The following is a 21288-nucleotide window of genomic DNA, read 5'->3' on the forward strand; positions in this document are numbered from 1 at the left end:
GAAAACTATGCTTCCCCCTCCTGTTTTGTCTTTTCTGAAAAAGAACTGACATTTAAAGTATTTATTAAGTAATAATTTTAAGTTTGCAGGTGGATGGAACAGCCATAATATTGAGAAAACATGGCAAAGTAGGAATGAGGCCAAAAGTGGAAAGCAAGGCGGTGTGTCGGGGTGGGGGTGGGAACCTGAGAGGCAGCAGGGGTTTGGAAAGGTTGCTTTAGACCAGAACTGGAGTGGGCAGACGATGAAGGAGAGCACTGCGGGGCAGCCCTGAGTGTGCAGATGAGGTCTGAAAGCCTATGTTCCCCAAACTTTCCTGACTTCCTCAGCCACATGCCACACACGGCAGGTGAGCGACAGGATTACCCAAGAGTTCACCAAAGGCTGGGTGCGGGCTAGACCAGTGCGGCTAGGTGAAAGGGGCAAGGCACCCCACTGTGCTAGGGCAAAGTTGAAGTGGGGGACCAGGGTACTTGATAAACGCCTGTAAGGGATTACACATTTCGTAGGTATAACTCAGTATTCTTCTGAGAGCAATTAACAAATTTCTCTCCACTTTCCCACTTCTCATAAGATCGGAACTAAAGAGCCTGTGACTGCTGAAGAATCAGAACTCAAGGAGTATTAGAAATTGTACAAAGAAGCACAATCCAAAGCCTCGCAGCTCTTTTAAAATCAAATAATTGAGTCTAATTAGAACCCATCTAGGACTATCTGAAATGTGAGGAATTAGAAATGCAGTTGCTTAAAAACCGGTGTGTAATGTGCAGCTGTCTGCAAGGCACTGTTTTCAATATGATGGATCCTGTGCTCATCTCACGGCTCTAAAGTGGAAAAGGATTTAAACCGGAAGTAGAATTTCCTGAAACACTGGTAAAAGGCAGAACGAGTCCTCGCACTGAGTGCTTGCTCAGAGCTCCCGCCTCTTGTCATTCTCCAGTGTTTGTCTCCCATTAGTCTTACTGGGGCATGTCTTGGCCCAGGTGTTTAGAAAAGGCGCCCAGGTATCTGCAGGGATGCGTGGGAGGGAGCAACAAAGGGCAGGTCAAGAAAGCCTCTGTCTCTCCAATCAGGAGGACCTGAAGGAGTCAAACGGAGAGTGTCGGGGCTGACAGTCCTAAATATTGGCAGGGAGAAGGTGGGTGTTGCCTGACCCAAAACTCTTCTCATCCGAGGTCCCCAGCATTTCTGTCTCTACCTCTCCCTCTTCTGCTTGGGATGCTGGAGTCCACAGGGCCCGTTTCTTATCCCAGGTGAGGACTCCGGTGAGGTATTTGCCTAGCTTATTGTCAAGAGTCCTCCCCACCCCACTTTCCCTCTCTCATCCTGCTTTATCACAAAGTCTCTGAACGCCCCGCCTTGCCTGGCACCCCCTTCTCTCTTCTGCAGTTCAGACGCTGTCTACCATCCTATCTCTGAGGTTCACGTTCCCCTAACATTACTGAGGAGGACTGGTGGAGACTGCGTGTTTTTGGTTCTGATTAGGATTTGCCCCCATGGACGCAGTTGATTCAGACACCATTTGCTGCTCCTTCCCCGCTCACCCCTTCCTGCTGTGGTCGAGCTTTGCTCCCAGCATGCCTTGCAGCTGGCGTCCTGCTCTCTGGTTACAGCCCACTCTGGGAACTGAAGCTGTCAAGGCTTTTAAGTTACCAAGGTTGTTGCTCTGTGTAAAAAAGGCTTGATTATTCCTCCGAACCCTATATTTATCTCAAAAATGTTTTGTTCACTGCATGTGTTCTTCACTATACCCTGGGTGTGAATTATTTTAAAATGCCAACAGAGTCCTGAATTGCCTACCCCTACATCTCTTAATACTATGCAGCATTTTTTTCTTTTGTATATATTTTAAAAAGTCAATCCTGTGGCTGCTAATGTACTTATGACAAGTTCCCAAACTGATGTGGTAAGGTAGCTTCTGAATTCTGGAGTTTTTAAGATTGAAAATTCTTAAAAGTCCTCTGTACCCTCACCCCTCACCCCTTTTCCTTAATTGAACAGGGATGAATATTTTTACAGGCCTACCCAAAGAGACATCATGACAAGGGGAAGTTCAGATGAGCCTCAGTTTAGGTTAGAAATCAACTGCCGTGTTTGGAATTGGGAATTTGCTTAGATTTCTAAATCTTGGTGGCCGGCCCAAGTCTCAGCATGACAAAGCACTGGGCTGTAGACATCAGCCAGAAACAACCTTGGAATAATAGCCAAGTCAACTCATTTCATAACGTTATGTGACATTGGAAAGGTTGGGTAATTTTTCTCCCAAAAGAATGTTTAATTTAGGCCAAATGTTGGTAAGCGTGGATTATTCAAGGGCGAGGCTTATTAGCGCACTTGTGTGCATATGGCTCTTTTTTTTTCTTTATTCTTAGAAGTAGGCCCTTTAAAATTATTTTCTCTTTGTGGCCTCTAGAAAAACTATGTTGCAAGTAAGCTAAACTATAATTTATGGACTACTGCAGAAAAATCTCTACAACTTTTTAATCAAAAGAGAACTGAATCTTCAGAGTGACGTCTGACAAAGATGCCAAAGGTGAATTAGGGATTTTTGCAGCAGATTCCATCTGTTTGCGGATCGTACCCCACTGTTTATCAAGCTTATTTTAACATCTAGCAATGAACTGAAGCAGGAGGGGGAAGTATTTATATTTACATTCCCACCTAATTTAAAGAAGTGATAGATCAAATTTTTGAAATAATTATTATTAGGCAGAAAGCCATACTGAATGCAAAAAAACAATCTGAATCTCATTAATTATAGTGGGACCAGGGTACCTGTGAACACTGAACCCATGTCAATGTGAAGAACCCACAGAGAATTCTTAACACATTTTTGTGATCCATGAAATTCTCTTCAGATGTTAGAGTTTTTAGTGAGTATTTAGCCTTCCTAGTATAGAGATGGTAAATTAAGAAATTGTAGTAACTATGAGTTTTTTTCTTAAAAATGTCTATTTGGCTATCTCCCTTATCAATACTTACAAAAGCACATCAAAAAGGCCCAAAATAACATCTAAAACTCTCTTTCTATATAAAGATCCTGAGGTGGAAAAAAAAAAATGGTTAGGTCTGGACTCACCAAACCCACCTGAACAATCTCGGGCAGGTGCAGACACAATGAGAGAAGGTACGCCAAGTGAGACCGTGTAATGCACAGACTCTGGTCAGAACAGAAGATTATTTTTCATGACCCACAAATATTCCTTCAGGACCTTAGAAGCCCTCCCACCCTCCTACCCCTCCAATCAGCATGTCTCCTGTTAGCCGTCACATTCCCAACAGCGTGTGGCTATCCTGACATCCTTTCTGGGCAAGGGGAAGCCCGGTTCAACCAGATCTCACATCTATTCAAGTCATAGTCCACAACCAACTTGTGCAAAGTGTAACACACCCTTTGCCACATATCAAGGGCATGGGCAATTTCCCCCAGTTTAAGTCTGTATGCTGGTTAAGACTCTGTGCATATACACAAAAGACTAGCTTAAGTAGCAACTCTGAGGGCAAAGAAAATGAACTCTTGTTGAAATCAGTTTCTTGTCATCAGATGTAACAAATGCAAACAAACCTGGCGACACCATACCTTTCTTCCACCGAAACTTCCTTCAGCTGCTGGTGTGGTTTGGTGCCTTCCATCTCCCTGAGGCTCACAGCATAGATCTTGGTGGTGTAATCGATGGCCTTCTCTCTAGCAACGTCACTGTCATAGCCTCAAACAACGGAGAGAAACGGGCATGGAGTTGGTTGGCAGCGGGAAGGGGGGGTGGTGGGGGGATGTGTGGGAAGGGGCAGCCGGCTCGTGGCAGGTTGGGGCTCGCTCACCTCCGTCCTCCTCCGCATCCGTGTCTGACTCCTCGCTGTCCACCAGTTTGCTCTCTTGGGTCCCCACGAATTCCCTGGTCCAGATCATCAAGGCGGTGTCGGCACCACCGACCGTGAGCAGCACGGAGTCGTTGTGCAGCCACCTCACGTTGGTGACGTGCGCGCTGTGCCCCACGTACTTCTTGAATCTTGCATGCTGACCCTGAAAAGCCAGAAACCGTGAGTACCCCATCCTGAGTCTCATTACTCCCACCTCCACACTATTTCATCCATGTTCTCTTCCAGAGTAACTTCCAGTGGATGCAAATTAAGCAGTCGATCTGAGAAGCAAATTCCCTCTGTTTCTTTAGAGTGTAAACTCCATGAGGGCAGGAACTCGGTCTGTTTTTCTCCTAAAACATTACCTGGCTCATCGTGGGTCTTCAGTATGTAGTTTGTGAGGGAAGGAAAGAAACGTTAGACTACAGAACCTACTTCTGGGAGCCTAATGAAGTGTAAAAAGCTTACATGTCTCTCTCAAATATCAAATGTACATTCTCCACGGGTCTCTCGTGTAAACTCCTGATGGTAAGTCTGGCTGACATTTGAGATCAGAAGTGTCTTCCCAGTCAACCCCCAGAGTGGCTTCTGTACCACAGCCCAGGCTAGGACAGAAGGGCAAGGAACCGCTTATAATCCTGGGGCCTAAAGTAGGACTTAAAACGAACACAGCAGTTTCTGCCACAGATACTGGAAATAATTTTCACTGGAAACACTCAAATAATTGGCTTTAAAAAAGTAAGCTCCTTTTCAACAACCATAACCAAAGAAAAGAGCCCAATTTATGAGTGATTACGAAAAGCCCTTCCGAGCTGCACCCCCAGGCCACACAGCACTCATCCCAGGTGGGGAAGGAGGAGGCTGGACCATGAGGCGGCCACTCACACTGGGCAGCCCCGACAAGCGGTGGGAGCCAAAGCTGCCACCAGAAACCAGCTTCCATTTCTGGCTCAGGAGCCACGACCCGGCAAAAACAGCTTCAGCGAGAGCCATTTAAAGACGGAGAGTTTTTCCGTCCTCTCAGCAACAACCAGAGAATTACCTTCACCGACATGGGAAGCTGCACGCTCTGAGGTTGTGAGAGGGCCATCGGTGTCCCCGATGGAAACTGGACTCAATAACCGAAGAGGCTTCCAGAGGGTTTTGGACTGGCATGCTAGGGAACCCGAAACCAGCACAGACACATGGCAGGAGACAGGTGCAGCTGAGTGCATGACTCTGAAACACTCTGCGTCAAGATCTCTCTGTATCTGGCGGACCCCCGCCCGAGAGTGGAGGGCAAACGCCCACTCCTCAACAGAGCGCCGACCGTAAAAGATTAGCAAAGCAGCCGGGCAGGCCATATTTCCAGGAAGCCTTCCAGAGCTACTAGTTTGCTAGATAATAGGCAGAGCAAAATGAGGACTTCCAAGGGAAACCACTCTTCACACAGGTCTATGCGAGATCACGGGAGCAAGGAGGACGGGCGCAGTGGCTGCGGCCGTGCGCCCCGCTGGTCTTCCAGCTGGAAGCAGGAACCTCCCACTGGGTCTACTACAGGTGCAAGCTTATTTCTGCAGGTGGGCAAAGGCAAAGGGCCGGAGGCGTGCTGCTCCATACCCCTGCTTGTATCACGGGACACAGGGTTTCCAGACAGGGTGAAAGAAGAAATCCAAAAAGAAAGGTTCAGGAGAAGAAATGTTCTAAGGTGATCATAATCAGGTAGCAGAGTGAAAGAAAGTGACAGAGGAGAAAGAGGAACGAGCTTTGAGCCACTGAAGTGATTTAACAAAGCTGAGATTCTTGCAGCAGCGGGGGATTCAAGATTCTCAGAACATGAAACATGACCCCTGCTCCATGGAACAATAAAGAGAATTCACAGTTCCTAGATGTTTCTGGGAAACCAGCTGCTCCCCCAGGAGGAAGAGGCCAGCAGGGATGTTTGGTGGCTCCCCCAGGGCCTATGGAAGGGGCCTCCTGAAGAGCTGGCACAGCCGGTCCGACAAGCTGTGCTTCTGGGTCATCATGTCAAACCACGCGTCTGTGTGCCACTCGTCGGGACTCACTACCTCAACTTTCCTCTTCCGCTGCGTCATGAAAGAACAGAGAATCGGGAATATGTCTCCAGAGGGCTGGGTGTTAACTGCTGTTTGGTGAGAAATTCCTGAGAGTTCGATGAAAGCGGTGCACCCTCTCCCCAGATTCACATTTCACACAGAGTTTCTCGCCTGTAACATGTAACGGACAAGGTTCCTCTCAGAAGAAACATTCTCTAGAGCCTTTGATTTTCTGAGAAGGAGACTTGAGAACTTAAGGTGGGTGTTAGAAATACAAATGACATGGTGTATTTTAACCTTGCTGGGGTAGTGGGAGGGCGCAGCTTGCAAAGGAAACGGAGGCTATGGGAACCCAACTGGCCAGCTCTATAGATAGTGTCCAAGGAGAGAGCCGGGTTTTCTGATACACGATTTAAGGTACTAGAAAAATGGGTGGACTCTGGGAAAGGAGAGTCTATTCCATGGAGGCTGGAAATAATGTGATTATTGGGGGACTAATATCTCATCAAGAAGATTTTAAACTGTAAAACTGAATATATAAGGGCACGTGTTAGTCATTGAAAGAAAACTGCCTGGAAGAGAGGCCATGTAACTCCTAGGAAAGGAGAACAAGAAAAAGGGTCAAGAAGAAGACATGACATTAGAGTCTAATGGAACTTGAATTTTGGGCAAAGAGATCACTATGTGGTGATGAGAACTCGTAAGGATCATTAAGACCCCGTGACAGAGAAATCACGGCTAGAATACTGCAGTGGGATGTGTCTTACATGACAGGGCTGTCCTACAAGATGCCACATGCGGGGAGGGGGCTTAAACAACAGAGATTCATCTCTCGGTTCTGGGAAGAGGCTGGAAAGCTTAAGATCAAGGTGTCAGCTGATTTGGTTCCTGGTGAGCACTCCCTTCCTAGCTTAGACACACTATCTATGAGCACACGAAAGTGTGCTTATGGCCCTTCCTCAGTGTGTATGCATGGAGAGAGAGCGTGAGCTCTTTGGTGTCTCTTCTTACAAGAACACCAATCGTCTTGGATCAGAACCCCCGCCTTATGCCCTCATTTAATCTTAATTATTTCTGTAAATGCCCTCTCTCTATATATACAGTTACATTGGATGGAAGGACTTCAACATATCAATTTTGGTGGGGAAGCAACCATTCAGTCCCTAACAGATGGAGAACTTTGTCCAACAGACTCAGAGCCCTGGAGGAGTGTGACTATACAGCTGGAAATATTCATCAGCTTGGGTCCACATACTGAGAAGTGAAAGTGTGCCAGACAAACCAGATTAAGAAAAAGAAGAGGAATAGAAGTGATACTCTCAAAGTAGTTTACAATGACCAGGGGTTTTCAAATGCTCTTAAATTATGAAACTATTTCTTCAATCAGATCTTACATAGTGGAACTCAACAAAAAGATAAACAATCCAACTTAAAACAGTGGATAAAAGATTTGTACAAACACTTCACAAATGATCGATAAGAAAACAAAGAAGTGTTTAGCACCATTAGTCACCAGGGAAACATAAAGTACAAGCACAATGAGATCACATTACCTGTTCCCTGGACAGCTAAATTCTACAAGTTGGACAACACTGAATGTTGGCAACTGGACTTTCTTACCTTCTCGATGAGAATGTAAAATGGTACAACCACTTTGGAAAAAGGTCTGGCAGTTTCTTAAAAAGTTAAACATGCACTTGCCCCATGACCCAGAAATTCCACTCCTATATATTTACATAAGAGGGAGAAAACATGTCCACAAAGATTCGTTAAAAAAATGTTGACAGCAGCTTTATTACAACCAAACACTGGAAAAGCATGTGCCCGTTGACAGCTGTGTGGATAAACAGACTGTTCTATCCATACAGTGGAATTCCACTCAGCTGTGAGAAGGAACGGACTATTGTTACGCCGAATAGCAAGGAGGAATCTCAGAAACATTATCTGAGTGAAAGAAGCCAGACGCAAAACAGTACCTACTTGATCATTCCATTTATATGAAGTTCTGGAACAGGTAAAACTTAACTGTGGTGGAAAACAATGGAATAGTCTTTTCATGTGAGAATAGAGGTGGTGGGGGGTGGTGACTGACCCAGAAGTTAGCATGAGGAAACTTCCCGGGGCGATGATAGTGGTCTATATCTTGACAGGTGTTTGGATCATGTAGGTATATGTCTTGGTCAACATTCATCAAAAGGAACCTTAAGGGGCGCCTGGGTGGCTCAGGCAATTAAGTGTCTGCCTTCAGCTCAGGTCATGATCCCAGGCTCCTGGGATCGAGCCCTGCGTCGGGCTTCCTGCTTGGCGGCAGCCTGCTTCTCCCTCTCCCTCTGTCCCTCCCCTCCCAACACCTGCTCTCAAATAAATAAATAAAATCCTTAAAAAAAAAAGGAATCTTAAAAAATTTGTGTATTTCAACTATATATAAATTTTACTTAAAAAAAACCATAAGCAAATGTTAAACAATAGGTAATGATATGCATGTTGAAACATTTGGGGGTAAGTATCCTGATATCTACAACTTACTTTGAATTATATGTAGAATCTAGGTGGTGGAGTTCTAGGAGTTCACTGTATCATTCTTTTGCCTTATCTATATGCTTGAACATTTTCATAACAGAATGTTGCAAGCAATCTCACACAGAGACTCAACGTATAAAATACAAAACACAGAGTGACTCTGGTGAAAGTGAGAGTGGGGCCCCCAAGCCCCTTTAGTTGGCCCCTACCTTGTTGCTTGGAGTTGTCCTTGAGGAACCTCTTTGGAACCCTGGGAGTTGGAGGAACACAGCTTGAAATTCCTGCTATAGGCAGCCCATGTGGGCAGGCTGGGGATGTGGATGATGAATTCCCAGAACAAACAACAAACCTGGCTCAGGAGCACGAGGCGGTGGTACCGTGGGGACTGCAGCTATCTAAACATCTGCCACAACCTGTCCACTAAAACCGGGGTGTCACTAACTTTTTGACTTGTCCTGTGGGCAAACTCATTTCAAAAAATGTAGAAGTAGGATGGAAAAGTGCTAGAGAGAACTGAACTCTGATCAAATAGGAAGGGGATTGCTGGTAAGTGGTGGTGAAGCGATGAATCATCGGGGGAAGGCTACCAGGTAGCTTTGGAATTTGGGATGGACGATGAAGGGAATACCGGACATTCATGAGAACTGTATCCTAGAAAAAACTACAGAAATAATAATCTGACAGGATGTTACCAAATGAAGACTCAAAGAGGAAGGCATCTAAAGAAACCCGCGTTGCTGCCAAGGAAACTGGTGTGCTTGGGGCTAAGTGTACACACGACGGAGGAGCAGATAACTGAGGACGAACACAGAAGTCTTGCACGGGCAACTTCTATATACTTTCAGAAATGCTAAAGTCAAAACCCAAGACGAGGGAAAAGGAATTTGAAGATCTATTTAGGGCTAGGAAAAAAAACATACAAAAGTTAGGAACACTTCTTAGATGAGATGATTTAATAGCAACAGTAAACAGATGTACTTATCTCCTCTATAAAGAGAATGCTCTTCACACCAGAAAGGGCAAAACAGAGCCGGATGCCTGAATACAGGTCCTTCCAATGTGACCATGGAAGTCAGGTCAGTAACAGCTGGGGAGTTTAGAAACCAGGACAGGTGGCTTCAAACATAAAAAGTTTCCTGTATTCAAAAGGGAAAACATGTAGACTCTGGCAAATATTGATTCATGAGTTGATGCAATCCCTGGAAAATTCTAAGGTGAATTATTACACAAAAGGTCAATAAGCACTTGGAAAAGGAAGGAATGATCACTAGGTAGTGACAGGAGTTCACTGTGAACTGCATACCTTTTACTGACCGGTTTATTAGAAGGAGAGATGAAGGATACCAGAGACACAGTCCATGTGGCTTTTAGCAAGATATTTTCCAAGTCATTAATGATGTGTCATTGGCCTACAGGTGGAAACGTGAGCTCGGTGATAGCACAGTCAGGTAAATGTAAACGTCTGTTATTGACTGAAGAACTCGAACTCAGTGTGTACACTGATAAACAGAATATCAAATGGTGCTGCTTGGTTGTTCTAGTCTGTCTTTTTTTTTTTTCCTCCCCATGATTTTAAACTTCCACTTGTGAAATGAGAAAATAACGTGATGCCAGAAAGGAAAGTAAGTATTTTGAAAAGGCATTTAAAAGACGTTGACAGGTTAGAACAACGAGGTGTAGTAAGATAAACCTCATTGGGTACAAATATAAAGTTCTATACTCAAATTTAGAAAATCAGTGTGTACATACAAGATGAGAGATAACCTAAACATTTTTTTTGGAATGAAATCTATGATTCAGTTGCATAGCATGGCAGCCCACAGAGTCGGTACCCTTTTAGCTTGATTTAATCCAAATACAAAATCAAAAGAAGACGGTTAAGAGTCCCACTGAGCCCGAGCTGGTCAACATCTGAAGCGGTGAATTCCATTTCAGATGAGACAGTCTGGAATGGAATTGATAACACGGAGTGTGCTCAGAGGCAGGGGCAGCTGGAAACCATGTCCTGGGGAAATGGCTGAAGAACCGGACACATTTGGGCTGGAGAAAATAAGATTTCAGGGAGTCAAATACTATCTTCCTCCACACAAAGGCCGTTAGAAGACTGCAGTTATTTGGTCGTGGTTCAGAAGGCAGAACTTTGGCTTAAGAGAAGAAATTTCAGCTCTGTGTAAAGCAGAACATTTTGACGGTTGTACTATTTAATAATGAATTGGGCTGCTTTGTGAGGTAGTAAGTCCCCCCTCTCTGAAAGTATGCTAGCACATGTTGCAAAGGCACTGGGCCAGATGTTGTAAAGAAATTCCTCCTTTGCCGTTGGTGAGATGTTGGATTTAACGGCCCCGGAAGGCCTTTCGAGGAGGAATTCGATACCACGAGAATCGGACTTCTATACTAAACAAGTCATGAGGTGTTTCGATAGCACACATAACAAGAGGGCTGCTGATGACATCACTGACTGCATATGCCTTCAATATTAAAAAACCCACTTAGATATAACACATAGATTTTAGATTATTAATGAGACCAAGCAAGTATATAGAATAAACATGCAGTATTACCTTGACGGGATAGGAGAAAAGCTTAACAAAGCCAAAATCATCTCCAGTGGCTAGGAGGGAACAGTCTTTGGTAAGACTGGCTGCATTGACATCGGTCACGTCACTATGCGCGGGCCAGATGCCCTCGCAGGTGGGCCCCAGGACACACGTCCACGTGTCCCACTCTATCTTCTCAATCTTAAAAAGAAGGAAATAAAATTAATATATTTATGCACAACCTAGAGATCTTTTTTAATCGGAGCACAGTTGGCCTGCAACCTTACATCGGTTTCTAGTGTACAGCACGGGGATTGTGGACAAGTCTATGCGTCCATTAAGCTCTGCTCAGCGCGAGCGTAGCTCCCATCTGTCACCATCCAACTCAGTCACAACACCACTGACTACATTCCTTATGCCATATGATCTGCTCTTCTTTTAAAAGGAAACGGATGAAGCGGAATCATTCTGACGACTTCGCCAACAGCAGGCCTTTGTGTTGTGATCCGAGGTGCAGAAGTTCTAAGCTGCATTTTTTTGAGCGGGATCTGCATTATCTTAATAAACACTACAGTCAGATAGCCATATATTTTTCTATGGATAAAAATCGACATTTAGGAATTGTGGAATCCTGACAGTAAGAAAGTTTTTCAGTTCTTCCCCAGGTATTTACCATCGTTGAAGCCATAACCTGGGCCAGGGTTTCTCAGTGTCAGCACCATTAACATATTACCCTGGATGATTCTCTGTTGTCAGGGACTGTCCTGTGCATAGCAGTATTTTAGCGGCGTCCCTGTCCTCTACCCACTGGATGTCAGTAGTCCCTCTCCCTATGTTGTCCCCAGACATTGGCGAATGTCCCTGGCGGAGGGGGCAAAATTGCTCCCAAGTGAGAGCTGCTGAGCTACATTGCTCACTTGGGCTGATCAGTTAGCAAACTATTTTAAAAAGTCACAGATATAACTTTTGTTTTGAAGGACTGATTTCTCGAAGGAATGAGTAATAAGATTCTGCAGCTAGCTTACTATCCTGTATGCTACAGAGAGACTAGCTGAAAATTGAAGAGCTGTTCATAGTGCATTGCCATGAATATATATTTTATCCTTTAAAACTATTTTGTCTGAGATTCATGGACAGAATACTTAAAATTCATATAGGCCCAATCCTGATATAACGTAGGCTTTCCTTTTTAGAAGAGACAACAGTAACCACACGCGTATTAGACTTTCCTGGGGGATCTGATGGGCTGCGGCGAGATAAAAATGCAGCAGGGTTTTAGTCACAACATGGGGAGGTGTTAAACATAGTTTAGTTATTCAAATTTCTTCTCTTTGAACATTCTGTGTTCCTTCTGGACCCAGGCAGAACTGGAACCAAAAAGCTGCGTTGGCCCTGCTGATTTGGGGTGCCTCAGGGAGGCCCACAGACTGAGGGGACTTGAGGTGGCTTAAACTGGCCTTTGCAGGAAGAGAAGGGAACCATTCCTGCTGGTTCTACAAGCAGGCTTTCTGGCCACTGATTCTCTTCCAGGTTCCAGATTCCGTTTCTGAGACCCTCCTGTCCATCACCAGTGCCAGCGCCCTTTGTGGCACTGTCCTGGACCTCGTTATCTAGGGCTCGCCCTGTGCTCACCCCAGCAGATCACCCTTGGCCAGATCTGGACACTGTGGTCCCCAAGCAAATATCTCATTTGTTGGAAGCTATGGAAATTGCATTTAAAATGGAACATTAAGAATGATCCCTGTAACCCACAAAACCCCAAGGGGGTAAACTGGTTAAAAATCCTGGAACTTAGATGGAAGAAGGGTCCTCAAAGGGTCTTTCCCACGGCACCTCGCCTCGGGCAGACGTGTCATAACCACTGTGATTTTCCAGGGGAAAGAACCGGAGCCCAGAGAGGTGAGCCACGTAAATCACAGCCGGCTTAGGAGACAGAGGGGAAGCGCGCTCAAGAGAGCTGGCCTCCTAGCTTAGTGCGGCTTTCACTGCACTGTGCCGCAGCAGAAGGATCTAAATAGACATTTTAATATTTGTCATACTTAACAACTTGCTAAGTTTTGCATTAGTTTCACCACGGCTGTTTAAAAAAAAAAAATCTTTTTTGAAAACAGGATTTCCCAAATCCTTCATATGCAGCTGAAGGGTTTGACAATATTGGTGGAGCAAATGCTGAGCTCCTCTCCAGTGCCTGAGGAGGACAGACCAGGGAGGCCCAGGCATGGAAACACCAGCTGGATGGCCTCCCCAAACAGCAGCACCACACATCAGCCCCTCGAATACCAACTGTGTACCACAGAGTGACAAATGAACTCTTCGGAGCCAGAGCCTGGCATTGCAAGAAGCCTCACAACGTGAATTTCCCTCTTGTGCGTGCGCTTCTTCTCCAGAGTAATCGCTCATCGGTCTCAAGCTGGCATCATTCCCCCTCCACCACTTGGTTAGACTGAATTTTATTTTAGTATACCTATTTTGGGGCACCAGAACATGAAGGGAAAATACAGATGAAGTGATGTAAAATGATGCTTGAATATACAGGAGAAATCCAAGCGGCCCCGTGGTCAAGGCTGCTGAGTCACATATGACCCCTTAAGACTGGGACCACGGCTCTATGGTTCTCACTCTCCTGGAGGCTTCATCTCCCTCTCTGTAAAATGAGACTGACAACCATTACTTGTGCACAAGGCTGGTCTGCAGACAAAAATAATTTGCATATGAAGGGCCCAGAACATTCACCAAGTATCCAGTGAACAAATGACATAATTTAAACTATCCCTTACTCAAGGCTCAAGTTTCTTTAAAAAAGTTAAAATAGCAACAGATCAGAGATAAATAAATTGGGATCTGGGAGTGAGAGCAATTGATCAGTAAACAATTTCCATGAATATAATGCCATCATATGTAACAACTTTTGTTTCTCTCATAGTGCATAGGTATTTCTTTTAGAAACCATGAAAACATTATGAATGGGCACATGTCCCAGTGTCCCTGGGAGCACTTCACAATGATGGCATATCATTGTGCCATCATTGCTATCACCAGCAAACTGAAGTCAGAGAGAGGCAGATGCCCGTCCCTCAGCCGCGTACCCTCGGATCTCTTTCCCTCTGAAGAAGATTTCCTTTCCTTTCATCAAAGGTTACACGGCAAATAAATGAGTGGGATTGTCTCCTGGGGCTAAGAGGAGGTCCTTAGGGCTCAGTCAGGCAATTACGTTTTGGCCATCCGCGTTTGCAGACCCTGAGAGAGCCACTTGCCCACGACAACAGCGGAGCCTTTAGGAAGGCATTGGTTCATGGATTCAAAAATTGTATATAGGCCTTGATTTCAACAATTAAAAAATGATGAAAGTGGCCAAAAACATAAGGAAAACAGGGAGAAGGGGAACAGTCAGATACACATGGATGGTCGGGTTGTAGATAGGTTTTGTTTTGAAAAGCAATTTCTCTCACTGTTGTTGCAGAAGATACTGCTACAATAAAGAGTAAAGAGTGAGAAAGCATGTTTCAAAAATTTATGTTCACAGAAAGCTGTGCCCAAAAGGACAGGGCGTGTCCACTGGAAGAAGTACTATGTGGCATCCAAGCTGTTAGCTTAGATGTCTTCCAGCAGAGGGAAACAAAGCAAAGGCCGACTGCACGAACGCACGATGCTACAGTCAGCAGCCCGGGGAACCCAGAGGTCCTCGGAATGTAGGGAACCAGACGAAGCAGTCACAAGTAAGACGTGAGCAAGCTGAAAGGTACACTGACTATAACCCATACTGATGGACAGCAAGTGACAGGTTTTTACTTAAAATGCACATATGACATCTTCATGAAACACTTTTTAAAAAGCTCTGTGTAGGACTGTTACCTCTGAAGGTCTTATTACATGCCGTTTGCCTCTTGGAGCTTCAAAAAAGAGTTGTTCTTTGGCACCCGAATTAACTTGCAATAGTTTTCCTGGTGTGAGAGAATGAAGCAGAAAGACAGTTCACACCCGCATTTGTCTTCCTACTGTAAAGAGATAAGCACGGCTGCAGCTGTTCTGATTCATCTTAATCAGTCCCGTAATTTGAGCAAACGCACGGTGAATTCTCCAGAAGCACACGTAAAGGCAATTACATGGCATAGTGCAGACCCTGAAGCTAGGAGTTTGTTAATACGGACCTCATCCCTTTCAATGTGACCTTGCATAGCCCTTCTAGAAGCAAGCCTGCTGTGTTTTACTCTGTTGCAACGCAAGTACGCATTTTTCAAAAGCTTGACAAAATCGGGGTGTTTTGCTCGTTTTCCTGGTTGCACACACGTGCAGTTAAAGGAAACTGCTTTGGCAAGAACTACGGCATCGGAAGTGAGAACCTTGTGGCAAGCATCTACATTCACCCAGACCTAAATTCTAAATTTGTCCTTTGAAGTTTAGAAACTGGAAGATAAGGTGTGTAAAACAACCTATAAATGCTCGCCCCCTCCCCCCAGTCTTGCTTGAAAATTTGTAAAGAAAAGCAAGATTTTCCCAAAACAAAGTGTTGAGCAAAAATGGCCTTTTGGTCTCATATAAAATTAAAATCTTGGATTCAGTGTGATTAATGCTGAAGATTAGATACCCTGATTCTCCTCCTAACACCTCACTAGTCCTTCATGCCTTGAAATTTAAATAACTCAAAAGATACAGACTCCGAGATTTTTTCAGCATTTTTAAATCACAGGACATTTCAAACATACGCAGAAGTAAGAGTACGAAGAACCCCTGGGTGCCCAGTCAACGTTCTGCTTCAACAATTATTAGCTCATGGCCCAACCCCATTCCATGAGCCTCCACTCAGGCCCTCACCACAGTATTTTGAAGCAAAACTCAGATGACCTAATATTTCATCTGAAAACAATTCTGTGTATATTTACACCATACCATTTCTTCCTCTGCTTTCCCCCCATAACTCTGTAAATCTAGTAGTCTTGAAATGTCCTTCCTGCCAAAGTAATAGCAAAATAAGAACTTTGTGTCTTCAGTCATGCTCTTTAATGCTGGGGTGGGTACCACCTGGGTCTGCGGGCTGGTGTGGCGAACCTTCTGAAGCTGCAGGTCTATTTCTCAGTGATTAATTAAAACTAAGGTAACTGAAAACCATAACTGTTTCTAATTTGCTGGGTTATAATATGGGTGATGGGGGCCTTGGCTGTGAGGAGCAAGTGAATTTGAAAACGTTTCCTTTGAAAGGGGCACATTTCCCTGAATTTATGGCTGAACATAAACAAGAAGAAAAACGGTAGTTAAATTAGCTTTGGCTATTTAGTATAAGAAAATGAATAATAAATATTTCTCCAATGAGCTAAATAGACCTACAAAGTATTTTTTAGGATTCTCGAGATGAAGTGCAAAGAACAAATGATCTGGAATAGGGATCAAAGGATTCAATGAAAACATCCTTTGATTCAGCGGCTAATTTTAGAGGACTTCCGGCCATGAGATACTAAGAGAACTCAAAGAATTATAATTCCCAGATAATCCCAACAATTCACTTTTACACTGTAGTTTTAAAGACAATATTTTACTTGAAGAACACCCCAAAATTATTAGCATAGTTAAGTGAAGCACTTTATGATTGCAAGATTATTAGAGAATCTAAACACTAGAGACAAGCACCAGAAGTGTGCCCAGCACCATAATGCCCTGTGGGGTACCAACCTAGCTCACGCTCCTTCCATGAGAACTGTCCCCCCACCTTGGGCTGGACTCCTGTGGCTATACTTGTCCTCTGGAGGACACTGACCTAGCAGGAGCCTGGCCAGAGATAGGAGTGGGCACTCAAATTCTCTTTCCTGGGAACTCAGAATCTGGGAGACCCAATCAGTGGGTGCCTAGCTGGGTTAAGATGTGGACTTTGGAAGTGAAGGTGGCATTTTGGGGTGACTGAGTGAACTGCGTGCAAATGAATTAAGGAAAGGTACCTGTGCAGAGGGGCCAAAAGCAGACACCAGACTGAGGACAGCAGTGGACACTGAACTGAGCTGCCTCAGAGCAGGAGAGGAGAGAAGAGGGGAGAAGTGCCTGCTCGGTTTTCAGGTTCATTCCTGAAGCCAGTTCAGGAAGATGTTGCTTCCTGCTCTTGGATTCTATGAGCTATCCCTGTATCTTCCCAATAAGCACATTCTTCATTATTATTTAAAAAATTTTAAGCCGAATGGGTTTGAGTTCCTTGCAACCAAGGACATGAAGAAATTTTTTAAAACTGCAACAATTCTTTGTTAGGAAAGTAGAATTATGGGTGCGATTCCTCCCCCCACCCCCACTCTATTCTTTACTGCAGTTATTACTCTTTTTTTTAAGCATAGAGAAAATATTTAGGTCACCGCTCTTTTTTTCTGCTGCCTTCTACTCTGTCATATGAGCACCGAAATATTCTGAGAACAGAAGCAAAGAGCAAAAAATCTGCATAATCCGCATATAAATGCCCCTTAGTAACAGTAACCCTATTCTTTCAGAAACCTCACATTTTTATTCACTAGAAATGTCTACTCACAAGGAGGAAGAGACCTGGAAGGGCCAAATGTCCTCATTACTAAGCAGGTATAGGAAACCACAATCCCCGCAGGTGTAGAGAGCTATATAATCCACAAAATGGTTCACACCCATCATCCCAGTTGCTATATAATTTACAAGTTAGAACAGTTCCAAAATTCATACTAAATGTACCAAATATATCAGACCATTTGCAATGAAAATGGCAAGGAGTGTTCTACTATGGCCGAAACTGTTCACTGGTAAAATCTTACAGTCCTGGTATTTCTAGAAACAAACTAATATCAGCTAGAGACTGTTCTTCCATATTTTATCTCTCCCCATATATTTTTTTTCTTCCTCAAGCATTTTGTAGAGGAGCTTTCACTCAGGGGTAGCTGATACTCCTGCAAAAGCCTGATGCGCTTTCTGGTTTCTTAGGACCCATGGTTGCCATGGCCACGAAAGGCTGCAGCGGCTGGTGACTTGCGCCATCCCCCGCCCCTGACGAGCCAGCTGGCTCTGGCAAATGTGTTCACTATTTCTGACAAGATCAAAGGAACGAAACAGAACCCTCCTCCTGAATTCTGCTCTCTACCCCTGCCAGACCCTCCAGGCCCCACCGTGAAAAGCGAGGCTGGTCTTGAGGCAGTACGGCACATTCCTGAGGTCAGGCACTTTGGAGCGCAAGAATACCGGTGCGACAAATGTCTCATGGCAATCGCATCAGAGTTAAACTGGGGAAGATCCATGGGCGTCCTTGCTCTTATTCTCCGGATGGTATAACTCCCCCCTGAAAATCAGAAGTATTCTCCTCTCTCTGTCCGTGGAAAACATTTGGCCTGATGCTCTCACGTGACCCAAGTGGCCCCTTAGGATAAGAGATGAGGAGGCTTTTCAAAGACCTCAGCCTCCTTACTCCCAGGGCCTTTTACACCACCCTGAGCTCCAGCTGGACCACAGAGGCTGGCCTAGGGCAGAATTATGGAAATAGTGAGGTATGCCCCTCTCCCTGCAAAGTGATGGCTCCACATTGAGAGCCATCTGTGGGCTGTCACCTGGACACCTGCATGATTGCGACCCACGGATCTTAGCCAAGATCTTGCTCTTTCCATCTAGGACCTACTCCTCTTTATATCCCTAGCATCCCACACAGGGCCTACACATCCACAGAATAAATTTTTTTAAAAGATTTTATTTGTTTATTTGAGAGAGAAAGAGAGTGCACAAGCAGGGGTAACGGCAGAGGGAGAGGGAGAAGCAGGCTCCCCCCTGAGCAGGGAGCCCAAGGCAGGGCTCGATCCCAGGACTCAGGACCTGAGTTTAAGGCAGACCTACCGAGACACCCAGGTGCCCCACATTTGCAGAATTAAAAAAAGAAATACCCAAAACGCAAGTAAAAAACACAATAAGATACCATTTCGTACCTATAAGGATAAGGGCTATAAAAATGACCCCCCCCAAACCCCAGAAATAACAAGTATTGGTGAGGATGTGGACAACTTGGAACCCTGTGCTCTGCTGGTAAGAATGTAAAGGGGTGCCGTCGCTGTGGAAAACGGTACAGTGGTTCTTCAAAAAATTAAAAATGTATCATCATCTGACTCAGCAATTCTCCTTCTGGGTCTATACCCCCAAAGAATTAAAAGCAGTGTTTAGTACACCCATGTTCAGAGCAGCAGCACTCATAATAACGAACAGGTGGAAGCAGCCCAGGTGTCCATCGACGGACGACTGGATAAACAAAATGTGGTCTGTGTATACAGTGGAGTATTTTTCAGCTTTAGGAAGGAAGGAAATTCTGACCAACATGGATTAATCCTGAGGACATTACATTAGGCGAAATAAATCAGTTACGAGAAAACAAATACTGGGGGTGCCTGGGTGACTCAGTTGGTTAATTTCAGCTCGGGTCGTGACCTCAGGGTCGTGAGATTGAGCCTCCCGGCAGGCTCTGTGCTCAACAGGGGGTCTGCTGGAGACTCTCTCTTCCTCTGCCCCTCCCCTCACTTGTGCTCTCTCTCTTTCTCTCTCTAAAATGAATGAATATGAATGAATAAATCTTTAAAAAAAAAAAAAAAAGGAACCCAAATACTGTATGATTCCACTTACGTGAGTTACCTAGAGTAGTCAAACTCACAGAGACAGAAAGTAGAAGGTGGTTAGCGGGGCTGCGAGAAGGGGAGAAGGGCAGCTGTTTGATGGTTTACAAGACAGTTTATGCAGATGGGCAGTGGTGAAGGGCGCACGACAATGTGGGTGCAGCTGATGCCGCTGAACCGTACATTTACAAATGGTTAAGATGGTAAACTTTATGTGTTTACCACAATTAAAACTAATGTAAAAGAAATCTTCCCAATTGAAATGTATTCCTCCTATGTCCCATTTTCTCTTGTAAATAATAACTGAGTGTAGCCCCCCCACCACTGGTCACTATAACGGTGGGACTTCACATGTTGTGCCACGTACTATGTGGGTGTTGGATTCCCAACAAAACGCTCCGTACCCTACTCTCTGTAAGCATAAGTCTGGCCCTGACTGTTCTAAACCCTGCTCCCGTGATGGCGTAAATAGGGATGTTAGCTAGGGGATATCCAAGGGGAAATCACTTTAAAAAGAACCCCACAAAAAACAATAAAGCAGAGAACATCCAGAAAGGAGGGTGCTGAGAAGCAACTGTCTCCCCCTACCCCTCGGCCTCACTGGCCCCCAGAGGACTCTCAGGCCACCAGTGTGCCCCCTGGTCACCAACGCCAGCCTAGGCCCTGGGCACTGTGTCTGGCAGGGCTCTGACATGCAAGTGAGAGGGACTTATCTGATCTCCCTCTGCCCTTGCTGGGACTTGCACCTTACAGCCCATGGCATGCTTCCGTCCACCTAGCACGCTGCGTAAAATGCCTACGGGTTGTGAGGCTCAAACAAAGTCCCAATTCCAGGGCAGCAGGTAGTTACAAATGAATACCTGCCTAGCACAAGGATTTGTCTATGGCTGGGACTTAGAGAAATATTTGAAATAAAATATTGTGGCAACTCTGAAATAATCTCTTCTGGGTTGAGGCCCTCATCCCCTCTCTCTCTCCTGGCTGATTTTAGTTGCTTGCTGACTCCAGGCTTACTTGTCTTCCCGAGATGGCCGGGAATGCCCCACCCTAAGTCCCTTGGAGTTACCTAATACCTCCAGGATAAAGTTCAGCGCTCAGCTCCCTGGCATGATGTAAAGGTTCCCTTGCAGTCTGTCCTGGTCTGTCTCTCCACGTTCCCCTCCCTTCTTGCCCTCAGCCACTCAACATTACTGTTTCTTAATCTCCCCCTGTTCTTCCCACCTCTTGCCTTGACATGCCATATTCCTTCAGAATCTGGGATGCTTGTCCTAGACTGCACCATCTGGTGAACTTCTACTTGTCTTTCGAGATCCATCTCAAAGGACATTGCTTCCATGAGGCTCCATGGATTCCTCTGTGAGCTCTTTCCTCAGGGACACCCCTGGGCTTGGTGCTTTTCTATCACAGTCCACTGAAACTTCTTTGCAAGCTGGGACCCTGCCCATTCCTAGATGCCTACCCCAAACTCTAACGTCAGCCAAGTCCCTGGGATGAGACTTAAAAGTGACCCACCCTGTAATAATGATGCTCTACCCTGGGTGCTTAATGCAGACACGGCCCATTCAGAAGCCCTGCACGCCACGTCCCTGTGACGCACCGCTTCTCATTCCCACGCCTTAACGTTTGGGCACCTGTACTACAAGTACGTCTCCCTCACTAACTTACAAACTCTGGTGGAGAACTGTAGGAACTGTGTCTTACTTCTGAACCACCCACATTTTCTGGCTTAAAACTTCACACATGGTAGAAACTAGATTT

The 21288-nt window shown here is 45.1% G+C and overlaps 1 protein-coding gene across 3 annotated transcripts in view; it reads right to left on the reverse strand.

Moving 5' to 3' along the window:
* Positions 1–21288, reverse strand: part of EML6 (EMAP like 6) — a 280912-nt gene that overhangs the window by 47745 nt on the left and 211879 nt on the right. For 2 of the 3 annotated variants that reach the window (XM_040623471.1, XM_040623472.1), the window contains exons 24-27: positions 14804–14892; positions 10976–11152; positions 3820–4021; positions 3566–3707 (exon numbers count right to left, since the gene is read on the reverse strand). In XM_040623471.1, coding sequence (XP_040479405.1) covers positions 3566–3707; positions 3820–4021; positions 10976–11152; positions 14804–14892 — 610 coding nt within the window. The remainder of the gene's footprint in view (positions 1–3565; positions 3708–3819; positions 4022–10975; positions 11153–14803; positions 14893–21288) is intronic. The other variant, XM_008700449.2, reaches the window with a different exon arrangement.

Source organism: Ursus maritimus, unplaced genomic scaffold, assembly GCF_017311325.1.
Source record: "Ursus maritimus isolate PB19 unplaced genomic scaffold, ASM1731132v1 scaffold_6, whole genome shotgun sequence".
In the NCBI taxonomy this organism is placed as follows: Eukaryota; Metazoa; Chordata; class Mammalia; order Carnivora; family Ursidae; genus Ursus; species Ursus maritimus.